This window comes from Carassius auratus, chromosome 1 (genome assembly GCF_003368295.1).
Source record: "Carassius auratus strain Wakin chromosome 1, ASM336829v1, whole genome shotgun sequence".
NCBI classification, from domain to species: domain Eukaryota; kingdom Metazoa; phylum Chordata; class Actinopteri; order Cypriniformes; family Cyprinidae; genus Carassius; species Carassius auratus.
In genome coordinates this window covers 14,583,671-14,596,491 of record NC_039243.1, presented here as the reverse complement: position 1 = coordinate 14,596,491, position 12,821 = coordinate 14,583,671, and the positions used below count along the sequence as shown (strand labels likewise).

The 12,821-nt window shown below is 35.6% G+C and overlaps 1 protein-coding gene across 1 annotated transcript; it reads left to right on the top strand.

The window, feature by feature from the left end:
• Window positions 1-313: 313 nt before the first annotated feature.
• faah2a (fatty acid amide hydrolase 2a) lies at window positions 314-11,793 on the top strand. Its single transcript, XM_026249985.1, has 11 exons — window positions 314-572; window positions 1,655-1,737; window positions 1,809-1,945; window positions 2,028-2,237; window positions 4,670-4,789; window positions 7,645-7,780; window positions 8,324-8,441; window positions 8,533-8,652; window positions 10,365-10,476; window positions 10,678-10,866; window positions 10,960-11,793. The coding sequence occupies exons 1-11, from the start codon at window positions 387-389 to the stop codon at window positions 11,145-11,147; spliced, it is 1,599 nt and encodes a 532-aa protein (XP_026105770.1). The 5' UTR covers window positions 314-386; the 3' UTR covers window positions 11,148-11,793.
• The last annotated feature ends 1,028 nt before the right edge of the window (window positions 11,794-12,821 follow it).

The following is a 12,821-nucleotide window of genomic DNA, read 5'->3' as shown; positions in this document are numbered from 1 at the left end:
AAAAACTTGCAAAATCCTTTTTTTATATATATTTATATAACATTTCACTCCTCATGCTCGAAACTAAACAATGAATTTTCTATTTGTACTGCAAATATAACATCTGCGTCATGTCACAGCATACACATGTTACTAGTCTGTATCACATTTTAAATGCACTCAATCCAATCCAATGTTCAAGACATGGTTACGGCCTTGTAATATGTATAAAGACCCAGTGGAATTTGTTCAAAAATCTGAATGAGGTATGACTTCGTAACTGCAAGGATGGATTCAGTAACACCGCTCACGCTCAGCAGAGGGCAGTAGAGAGCTCATTCCGGTTAAACTAAGCTGCGTTCTATGCTAGAGTGCTAGTGTCATTCATTGCTGGCCGCTCACTGACGATGGCTTTGACCAGGTTCGAACGGTTTTTGGGCCGATTGCTTCGAGCTGTGGTTTGGATGTTATTCGCCGTTTTTAAATTATTTGCACCCCAGCAGAGGCATGGAGTTTCGCGACTCCCACCCATCACTAACCCACTTCTGCTGCTCTCAGCGATGCAGCTTGCCAGAAAGATTCGTCGGAAAGCAGTAAGATGTCAATAAAAACTGCGTAGGCTTTGTGGCCTGATAAATATAATGACAGCATAACCGTAATGACATGTTAGTTACTCTTTGAGTGACGCTACGGGAAAGATCTTATTTCACACTCATTATGAGGAAGAGATCGGACAGTGTGTATTTTAATGAATTCTGGGAGTTGTAGTTTCAATACAGTTTCAGTTTTGTGGCATAGTTTATAAAAAAATAGTTTGTCTTCTGATCGCAGGTCTTTTTTTAATGTAAGTAATCAGAGTAGGACGTCTATTTGCCTTGACGCACTAGTTAAGAGGAATTCACGAGTTACCAAGGCTGTTCAAAGGTCAGCAGAAGTTATGAAATCAATAGCTACATTGTTTAGGGCATCCTTAAAGCCTCCTATAGGTACAGTATGCGTATCAATCATCCAGACTATTTTATTTCGTCCTATAAATCATTGATTTATTTTCAGTTCCCTCATTTGCCTGTACAACAAAACAAAATCAATAGCAAAAAACAAAACAAAAAAACAAACAAAAACAAAACCAAAACCAAAACAATTGTCCTCGCCTTAAATTTTAGATATATAACATATAGTAGTTTAAAATATATAAAATATATAGTAATATATATTTAAATTATATTATATTTAATATAATATAAAAGTTTTATATAGTAGTAACCTTTAAAAATAAAATGATTTTATATAACTTTTTTAAGTGACACTGAAGCTACACTGTAATAATATCAAATGCATAATAATATATCTATTTTCTTTTTCAGGGCATCATGTGATAAATCTTTTAGCTTTGATGAAGCATATTTTAGAATTTAAAGTTTTAAAATAATCAAAAATGTCTCTAAATGAAGAATCATGTATATCTGCTCCCCCTTTCTTTTGAGAACAGACAAATATAACATAGTGCAGTGTGTACATTTTTCTAGGCATTTAGATCCATGACTCATGTTCACAGTAGGCCTGACCTAGGTTTTCAATCTGCATCTTACAATGTTTGTCTTTCAGTTAAGTACCCACATCCATTTTTTATGTTTTACTGCATTATGCAGCCTAAACAGTTCCAATTTGTCTCTAGGTAACAAGTGTTGAAGTGGTCCAGGCCTACATTGACCGCATTCAGGAAGTGAACCCACTTATCAATGCCATGGTCAAAGACAGGTAAGTGGGTTCAAAGGTAAAACCAAACTATATTTCATTCAGATTCTGAAAACACGTTCTCATTTCTTTAGGTTTTCTGCAGCACTTCAGGAAGCTGCACAGGTAGACAAACTGATAGAGGAAGAGACAGGAGGAGAGGAGGTGTTGGAGGACAGGCTACCTCTGCTTGGAGTACCCATCACTGTTAAAGAGGCCTTTGCCCTGCAAGGTATGTCATTTTTCCAAACCTCTCTTTTAAAAAAAAATGATACATTTCTGTAGGATGACACTCTTTGTTTTCGCTTTAACAGGCATGCCTAACTCGACAGGGCTGTTGACCAGACGGGATCTGGTTTCAGGAGTAGATGCCCCATCTGTTGCTCTGTTGAAGAGGGCAGGAGCGATTCCACTTGGCGTAACTAACTGCAGTGAGCTCTGTATGTGGCTAGAGTCCCACAACCACCTCTATGGCATCACTAACAACCCCTATGACTTTGAGAGAATTGCAGGCGGCAGTTCGGGTAATTCTTACACACATTTACAAATCCGGACACTTTCATCATTGTAAACCTTGTAGGAGTTGTGCATATTACAAGTTGCTTTCTGTAATTTTAACTTAAATGAAATTTAAAAAAAATAAATTTAAAAACACATCAAATATGAAAATATGAAAATGTGCATCATTAATTACTTTTTGCCCATAAAGACATGAATAGTTAAAAAAAACTATTTTTTTTAAATAGAAATTGAATTTGTTGAAAAGAGAAAGAGAAAAGAGAAGAGAAAGAGAAATTGAAAAAGAAAATATGTATAAACTGATGCACACTTGCACAAGATAAAGAATCCAGTCATGTTACAGGGTTTCTGCGGGTCTTTAAAATGTGTAAAAAATTCTTAATTTGATCTTCCACAAATGAATACCTAGGTCTTAAATCGGAGAAGAAATTCTTAAATTAATTGCATTCATTGCAAAAGTCATTACATTATAGGTTGCATGCAGTGCAAAAAAATCAAATCCACCAGTATTTTTGTCTTGTTTTTCAATACAAATATTTAAACAGCCCTAAATCAGTGTATTATGCCCTTCAAGGGAACTTGGGCTGCGTCCTCTAGCGGACACTTGGGGACTGCCGCCAGCAGGACCGATTTTTGAAGCACGTGTTAAACCACTCCAATCCTACTGGCCCACGTAGCCCGTGATGTCACATGCAGGCACCCGGAAATATCAGAGGGCACCTGCAGAACCAGTCACCAACTTTTGTTGTCTCTTTAGGAGGGGTCTGTTTCAAGTTGATGACTCATTGCTTTTTAAAACATAGCTGTTTCTTCCAAAGTTATGTTAGCTTCTTGCCTAATATCTCGGACAGCAGGCTGGGCTTCCTCCCCTTTTTCTAGGGTTTATAAGTTTTCCTTAGGTCATTTTTAGAGCAGGCAGTTTCCCTATTTCTCATGCTTTTGAACGGTGTCCCTTGTGTTAAGGTTTCAATTAGATGGCCAACAGTTGTGTTTGCAGTTAGGCTGGTTAAGATGTCCCTCCTTTTTATTAGTTAGGTTGTGTTAGACTGTGCTATCCCCCATGCTAAGGTTTCTAAGTAGCCACTAGTATCTGTGGTCCTTGTATTATCAGGCTAAGGTGTTGCTCACATAACATAGCTGTCTGAGGTTAGCAGTGTTGTCCACCCTCCTTCATTTGAAACTGGGTTCTCCATTTCTGCCAAGCTATGTGAGTGCCCCGGGGTGTCAGTGGCTTGGTTTCTTTCTGAGAAAAGGTTTGGTGTATGTCTGTCACTTCCTAGGTGTTCTCTCAACAGATTGACAGGCATGTGCAACGGTATCCATAGCATAGTTGGCATTTAATTCCCCAAGTGTCCAATAGAGGACACAACACGAGTTCCATAGAAGGGGAACGTCTCAGGTTACACATATAACCATGGTTCCCCGAGAGGGAACGAGATGCTGTGTCTCCTCGCCATGCCTTCAGCCTATCTGTTTGACGTCTAATTCAGGCGACTAAGTTGGTGATGTGTTCTGCAGGTGCCCTCTTATACTTCTGGGCACCTGCCTGTGACTTCACAGCCTACGTGGGCCAATAGGATTGGAGCTGTTTAACATGTGCTTTAAACAGAGGTCCTGCTGGCGTCAGTCCCCAATTGTCGGCTAGACAACACAGCATCTTGTTCCCTCTTGGGAAACCATGGTTACATGTATAAACCAAGATGTTTGCTTGAGAAGCAAAATGAAAATATTTGAAGTCTTGTTTTCTGAAAGTTATCTGAGTTTTGTATGCTAAAACAAACATATCTTTTAATAATGTATGAAAATGATTTCCCTTTGAATTAAGTTGATGTTTTTTTTTTGTTAGTTTTTTGAGCCTAGAGGCAGTTATTTGTTTTTGTGTAAATCATAAACTTCTAAGAAAACAAGAATTCTTATGTCTTTTTTTCTTCTCAAGTAAGTGTATCTTGATTTATAAATCTTTAGACATTTGCAGTGTAAAACAAGGCACAAATAATGATTAAGAAAATGTTTTTTTGCAGTGTGATGTAAAATGAATAGACTGGTAATGGAGATCTACAATATTACAATTTGAGAACATATTGATGTATTGTGATTTCTTCAGTTTGGTCCTTAAAATGTCTGTACTTGGTCTGTTAAAGGTCTACAACTGACCTTCCTAAAACCTGCAGAAACCCTTTATTAGTAGTTTAATAAAAGCTTTATGCTTTAACAGCTTTATAACCATTAAGCGGGTCGCCTCATGGGGCTGCCATGTTGAGATCACATCAGCAGCCATACTTTCGCTCACAGAATAAATATAAAATGGCTTACTGTGAATAGTGCACTGCATTTTTATGACATCATCTTTAGCTGAAAAATATCCCAGTATAAGTCCAAGATGACTTCCAGAGCAACATTAGCAAAAATTAACTGTAGTTATTAATCTCAATTGTAGGAGGTGAAGGCAGTATATTGGGTGCTGGTGCCTCTGTCATTGGAGTTGGATCGGATATTGGGGGTAGTATCCGTATTCCCTGCTTTTTTAATGGAATCTTCGGACACAAGCCATCAACAGGTAAGAAGAACGGGTGTAGTTGTGTGCATGTGTTGGTAAGTAGTATAATAATAGTGACACAGATGGAGGGCTTGGCTTCTATATACAGATGCATCTAAAAAAATTTAATATCAACTTTCTTATATTCTAGATTCATTGCATACAAACTGAAATATATCAAGAGTTTTTTTGTTTTAATTTTGATGTTTATGACTTAAAGCTTAGGAAAATTAAAAATTCAGTATCTCAAAAAAAAAGTAATATTCAATTTTGAGCTTGATTAGTTTGATTAATTTTGAGTATAAATACTGGGTACCTCTTGGGCTAGTTTAGAACATGCAACCACAATTATGAGAAAGACTACTGACTTGACAGTTGTCCAGAAGATGATCATTGAAACCTTCCACAAGGAGGGTAAGCCACAGAAGGTCATTGCTGAAAGGACAGAGTGCTGTATCAAAATATATTAATAGAAAGTTGACTGGAAGGAGAAAGAGTGGTAGGAAAAGGGATGACCACATCCTTCTGTGATTATTTGGAGAGCTGTGACGTCTGCTGGTGTTTGTCCATTGTAGGGCTGCACAATTAATAGTATTTTAATCTCAATAACGATATCCACCTTTTTAGATTAAATAAAAATAATCGTGACAATATTGACTGACTCGTTATTTATCCTGAAACGTGTTTTTCATTTGGCATTTGCGTTATCTTGCATTGCTAACAAGTCTCTCTTCACTAGCATTCATGCTTATAGTTGCCAGATGTGAAGAGCTTTAAACCCCAAAACAGAGCTTTTCTCCTGGATACACTTTCTTCCCTGGTGTTTTATTTAATTTGTGCAATCTGGCAACCCTGTGCTTATGGCAAAACAAGTGCTGATGATAATATGAAAATATGAATGGAGAGGTGGCGCGGCAAGATGGCGGCCGGGGTGGATGGTCTCTTTTAAGTGCGGATGTCTTAGGGGTGTTTTTTTCCAAATATTTGTAAAGGGAGAAATTATTTTTTATACTTTATGGACTACTTGTATTTTATATTGGATTGTTAACTAGACAATGGGCTCTGAAATAGTTCCCCCTCGGTTGTATATTGATTTCCTCTCACAAAATGAAACCGAGTACTATCAACAGCTCTGGTGGTGCCATTAAACGAAAAGAGAAGTTGCCTCTAAAATATCGTAATCTGTAGAGACACAAAAAGGTCAAGATGAAGGAACAAATAATGACATTGAGATGACAGATAATTTGTACACTTTTGAGAGAGATCTTTAGCGTAAGGCAGATATGGATGACACGCCAGAAAAACCTTGCGCCAAAAAAAGTGAAAGACGAACCGCCGCTCCTTGAAATACAAGAGAATATCATAACTCTCTTGTCCAACAAAAAAATAATGAGAGCTCGGGGCAACTGGAGAATCTGATTCGAGAAAATATGCTCAGCATTGGAACCCTGAAAAAAGTCAATTGACTTTGCGCTGGATGAAGTTAAGGACTTAAAAGATGAAATGAGAGCAGTTGAAGAAATTACTAAATCACATGAGCAGAAATATGGAGATGGAACTTGAGGTTGCATGGTGTTCCCGAGAAAACGGATGACGATATCAAGCATCTGGTGATTGGAATCTGCGTTTCAGTTGCTCCAGGACTGTCATATTCATAACTTTTTAGTCGATCCTATCCAATACTGTTTGGTTTTACAGTCAATTCCCAAGGAAAGTTTGAGGCTATTAGAAGGTAGTAAGAATTATTCTTTACAAATAATTGAAGAATTTACTTCTTGTATTATGTAGCAGGGCAAGGATTTCACAAGTTATGGATGTAATAATATTTTCTTACGCTCCCTTCTTCCATCTAAAAGTATACTTGCTGTTACTTCTCGATGGAATTCTCTATTTAAAAAATGTCTTGATTGGAGTAAAATTTGGATGACATCTCATAAATATTGCATCACAAACAAAGTGAAAGAAGTTTCATATGAAATTTTTCATCGGGTTTACCCAGTTAAGTCACTTGTGGCACAGCGTTTCAAAGTGAAAATGGAAGATATTTGTGTTTTTTGTCAAATTTCCAGAGACTATTAATCACTTATCCCAAGAGTTGCACAGTCCCAAACACGTGTCCCAAGACCCAAATATTTTGGAAAGAACTCAGTATTTACTTACAAAGAAAGACTGTTATGCTTGTTAACCTTGTCAAATGGAAAGAAAAAAAGAATTAAAATAGATATAAAATATATTTAGAGACAATATCGAAAGCAATAAAATCTATAAAGTTGTTTAATAGATACAATTTAATGTAAAATGCCTTTTTTTTCTCTCCTTTTTTTATTATTACCCCTGACATGTGTAGTTTTATGTACTCTTGTTTGTAAACTATAATCTGTTCTTGTTAACATTTAATAAAAATTTTAAAAAATTATATAAGTCTAGCGATCTCTCCGCAGCGATATTCTGCTTACATTAGAGTGTCATATAGACAGTGTGTGTGTTTGTGTTACCAAATGTGCCATGATCAAACTTTCACTGAGTTTCAATAATGGATCTGTTGTGTTTGAGGAATAAATTAGATTTTCCTGTGACAATACAATGGGGAAAAATGTACATAAATTGGAATTGTTGAAATTTATATTAAGAGTTTCTAAAGTTTTTACCATTTTTCTTGTTGAAAATGGCATGGCAATGTTAGTTTCAGTGTGTATTAATGATCTTTAAGGAAATTTACTGTGCGATCTGAGTGGCTTTTTCCCATTTGTGAACAAATTGTAACATGAAAATGTAATGTGAATAACAGATGACAAAACACTAACCAAAACCGTATTGTAGTAATGTTGATTAAGACTATGACAAACACAAACTACATGTTTTGGCTGTACATACAGGTATCGTAAGCAATGATGGTCAGTATCCTCCCGCCTCTGGACTGCAAAAGGGATTTCTGTGTACAGGACCTATGTGCCGCTATGCTGAAGACCTGATTCCCATGCTAAGCATCATGGGAGGACCTAATGCAAATAAGTAATATACAACGCTATTTACATAGATATGATATGATCACAACAACATTGTAAGCAAATATCAGCTTTACTTAAATGCAATCTACACTACCATTCAAAAGTTTATGGTCCATTAGATTAAAAGTGTTTTTGTGGTCTTTTAGAAGTGTTTAGTTAGTCATTAGTATCCCTGTTGAGAGTAGAGGTGTGCAATATTTATCAACTATGATAACATTGTAGTTGTTTTAATTATGTGCCAACTGCCATTTTTGACTCACTCACTTTGCAAAAAAGAAAAAGAAAAACATGTCTTGAGAGAAAGATTAGAATACAACTAGAATGTTTAGAATGTTTCCTCTTCACTGAAAAGAAAAGTATTAATTTCATTTAAAAAAAAGTATTTCTAATTATTTTTTATATATAAAAATTAAATTAAACAAAACATATGAATAGGGTAGCTTTCATTTCAGTCTTTCCAATTGTTTATTTTAAATTTGGTCAACCACTGTTAGAAATGCATCCTAAATCATCACTTGTCTTTCTGTCGGTCTTTCTCTTCTGGTAGACTGCGTCTCTCTGCTGAAGTAGATTTGAAAAAGCTGAGGTTCTTCTCTGTTCCCCACAATGGAGGCTCTCATTTGGTCTCTCCAGTTGACACACAGTTGCTTAAGGCACAGAAAATGGTAAGTGGGTGTTTGTGAGAAAATGGTAAGTGGGTGTTTGTGGATCAGCTTTACATGATTTTACATTAAATGGGCTCTTGGTTTTTTTTAGGTGGTCAGACGTTTAGAAGCAGACCTTGGGGTGAAGGTCCAAGAGCTGTTTATCCCTCAGCTCAAATACTCCTTTCAGATCTGGGGAACTATGATGGCCTCACCCGGCAAGGATGGAAAGGTGTGCTTTTTGCCATTATAATTTTTATATCCTCATCAATAAATCTACTGAAGAATAAATATACAGATATACTTAATAAAATAGTAAACTCAACATTTTTAAAAATGGAAGTCAGTTTTAAAGGATGACAAATTAGTTCATTAAAATGAATGTAAGATAACTTTTAACCTCTCACCGACTTTAGCTCTTTATTTACATCCTGTTAAGGATGGGGTTTAATGGTTTTCTGTTGTGTAAATAATGGGGGTTATTGAAAATAACTTGTCTGAATAACTGTATTCTGTACTTGTCTTGTCGCTTCTGGTTCGGTTCTTTTCAGTGTTGCCAGATCTCGCGAGACAAATAAGCAACCAAGGCTGTGAAAACAAGCCCAAAACAAGCGACTTTTTCTACGGAACCCCCCTAGGTTCTGGGAAGAGAAAAATAAATAAACTGTGTGCACGGTTTTACTATTCGTGGGGACGGATTTTAAACTGTGGGTAAAGATTTTCAATTTACACCCATGTGGACAGATTGGTAAACTGTGCACAGTTTTACAAAACTGCACACGCAGTACAGTTTATTTATTTTTCTCCCCCCCTGAGCTTCAGGACAATGACCACAAGAGGGAGTTAAACCCCCTTTTAACATTATTTAACATTAGAAAACTGATGGGATATCAAATATAGACTGATGTACAGAGCACATTATATACACAGTAAACATCTAATAATTAAAATTTGCACACACAAATAAATATCATCCTGAATTCATAAATTCTTTATTTATCATTGCATAATAAAAACTCTCCTACAGTCCAGTCAGACGACATCAGTCGCTACTCGCGCGCATTTATTTAAAGTTTAAGTCACTCACTGACAAAGTTTTCCTAACCAGAAAAAAAAACAGATTGCCCTGATCTGCCTCTGATTGGCTAGTACTTGTTGCCATCTGGGTTAGAGCCAATAAGAAGCAGGATGTGGGTGGGAAAAAAACTCTGCTGTCTCCTGTGTGTATGGGGGAAAGGGAGGGACAGAGAGAACAGACTAGAACAACGTTTAAATAACATATAGAAAAATATCTGCTTGATAACTTATTAGGGAGCTGGGAACAACCCCAAATAAGCAACTACACTTTAGAAACAAGCCCCAAAAAACACGACCCACAACTACCAATATTTGTAAGCGACTTTACAGGATAACAAACCCAAATTTGCTAATAATAAGCGGACTTGGCAGCACTGGTTATTTTCTATGTGCTTTGTTAAACATGGAGCTATTTTACTCAGGATGCTTTTAATTTAATTTAATTTAATTTAATTTAATTTAATTTAATTTAATTTAATTTAATTTAATTTAATTTAATTTAATTTAATTTAATTTAATTTAATTTAATTTAATTTAATTTAATTTAATTTAATTTAATTTAATTTAATTTAATTTAATTTAAAAGGATGCTTTTAAAAGATATACCAAAGAGGATCATGACTGATTTCTATTATATATGCAGATTGATTTCAACTACATATATATATATATATATATATATATATATATATATATATATATATATATATATATATATATATAATATTCAATTAGTTATAAATAAGTTTGTTTTAGTTTAATAGCAGATCGTCTGTTATTCTTTTTAATATACATACTTTCCTACGATGTATAACATCAATAATGTTCTAGTTGTCAGCATATTTATATGAGATTGTTTTGTCTCAGCCTCCCACCACCTTTGCAGAGCTAATGAGTGAAGGCGGGAAGAAGGTTTGGCCTGTCTGGGAGCTGTTCAAGTGGCTACTGGGGTTTTCTTCTCATACCATAGCAGCAATAGGTGTGTGACAGAGCAAATGAGCTTGTACCCTTTCAACTGTGAATTTGAACCATCCTTCCTTACAGATCTGATTAATCTTTATTAGCATGAGATGCAAATCATTGCTGCCAGTGTCTTCTTGTGATGAGCATTTTTTGCAAGTTATGTATGTGAAGATGAATGCCTGTGACAATAGTGTTCCTTTCTGTCTCTCTTTCTCAGGTCTTGCTCTAGTTGAGCTGCTCCAGAGTTCCCATCCGTCTCCATTCATTTTACAGCAGAAGGAGAAACTGCAGCAGGAGCTGGAAGAGTTGCTGGGCACAGATGGAGTGCTGCTGTACCCCTCTCATCCCCAGATTGCTCCCAAACACCACCACCCAATTTTCACACCCTTCAACTTCTGTTACACTGGTAAGTGTTGTTGGTTGTGATCTACTGATAATCTACTTATTATGGACCATGTTCCTGGGGATCTTGGGCTCTAAGCGGTTTTGTTCTCTGCAGGTATCTTTAATATCCTAGGTTTGCCAGTGACCCAGTGTCCATTAGGGCTGAGTGAGGAGGGTTTGCCCCTGGGTGTACAGATTGTGACAGGTAAATTACAGGACCGTCTCTCTTTGGCCACTGCCCTCTACCTGGAGAAAGCTTTCGGTGGCTGGAGGGAACCAGGCAAGACAACAGCCAAGCCTTAATCCAGTTCATGCATCTGCAACAACAGGACCACATAACCAACAACACATGCTGTACCCCATATACAGCATGTGTAACCATCCAAAGCTTAATGACATTCATGAGTGCAGAATGCATTTTACATTAACTGACATGTTTTTGAGGCCTGCATCTGTGTTTACCTATATGTAAACTTGATATATCTTAATTTCATTCATAAGGAATTGAATGGATGCTGTATCCAGAACAAATAAATATAGATATTTAAACAACACATCTATTAATTTTATAACTATGTGAAAAATACTGTATTTCTTTTAATTATTTTTGTTTTATGCACTAAAACAAGGATGTTTGAAAACACATTTGTGCTGCTCACTGTTTCCTCGTAACAGGCTTATCAAGAGCAGGCTCTTTCGTGTGACAAATCTACTTTAGAATATCCTTCGCCATAAGCAGATTTCAGTGTATTATTAGGAAGACGGGCAGAAATCAGTCATATTTAGAAGTAAATATCAAGCTAGGGCATTGAAATGCTGGGCACTGGCAGTTTTCTTGGGCTTTATTACTCATATTTTGTTGTTGGTTTCTATGAAAAATCTGGACGAACATTTTGCAATGTGCTAACGTATTAAATTAATGTTCCTACAGCAGTAACACAAAATAAATAAAAAAAATTAAAAATTTCCAAATGTTAAGTGTTATACTTGAATGTTTTTAAATGTCCCTAATAAATATGTGTCTGAATTGTTAGCAACATAAACATAAATAACCTGCATGTCATAAACAGATCATCAATATATTGTTAAATAACTTTTAAAAAATGGACAGCAGATGACATTACATGCATTTATTAATTCATTATATAATTCTTAAGGGATCATGAATAAAGTCAGATAACACAGTTGGATATAGTTAAAATATTTTACAACACTGAAGACTCTTATTTTTCCTTCTCTCCCCTTCTTTCTTTTTAAATCGTATCACCAAATTAAAAACAAAAGCTTTGGGGAAAAAAAAAAACACTTCACATTAATCATGTATCGCACTGCTATTTAAAAATGATACTATATCTAAAATACTTGATAAAATAGTGGTATAACCTATAAATACAATAAGTATTTTAATTTAGATTGTACTACCTCAAGCACATTTTAGGTAGTGAAATAGAAATGGCCTATACAATTGAAACTGCAAATATTCGCCCTTTTAACTGTATTTTGTGGCGATATCTGCCCATATAAATATATTTATTGATCATAGGACTACTTGACCACTAGGTGGCATCATGTTCCCATCTGTCATGTCTAAACTACTATTTAAAAAAAAGAAAAAGAAAAAAGCATGACATTTTATAGTGGGTCCAATTATTTAACCAGTTCAGTTTGAGTGGGAGACCTTTATATGTATTGTTATGATATATGATATATATTATTATGATTTCAGTCTGATTCCAAGTAGTAGTGGTACTGTTTTAGCAAAAGTAGTTTAAGGTAGAAGTATTATTATTACTACTATTATAACCTCAGTTGAGCTAATGAAACAAGTCTTTACTCTTATGTTAGGGAGTGATCTGTTGTCACTCTTTTGCCTCCAGGTTAGTTTGTCTCCTATATTAGGACTGTTTTTCATATGTACAGTCTATTTCTTTGTCTTTTTTTTTCTGATTCATTGGTTACATCTAGAGCGGAGATCCA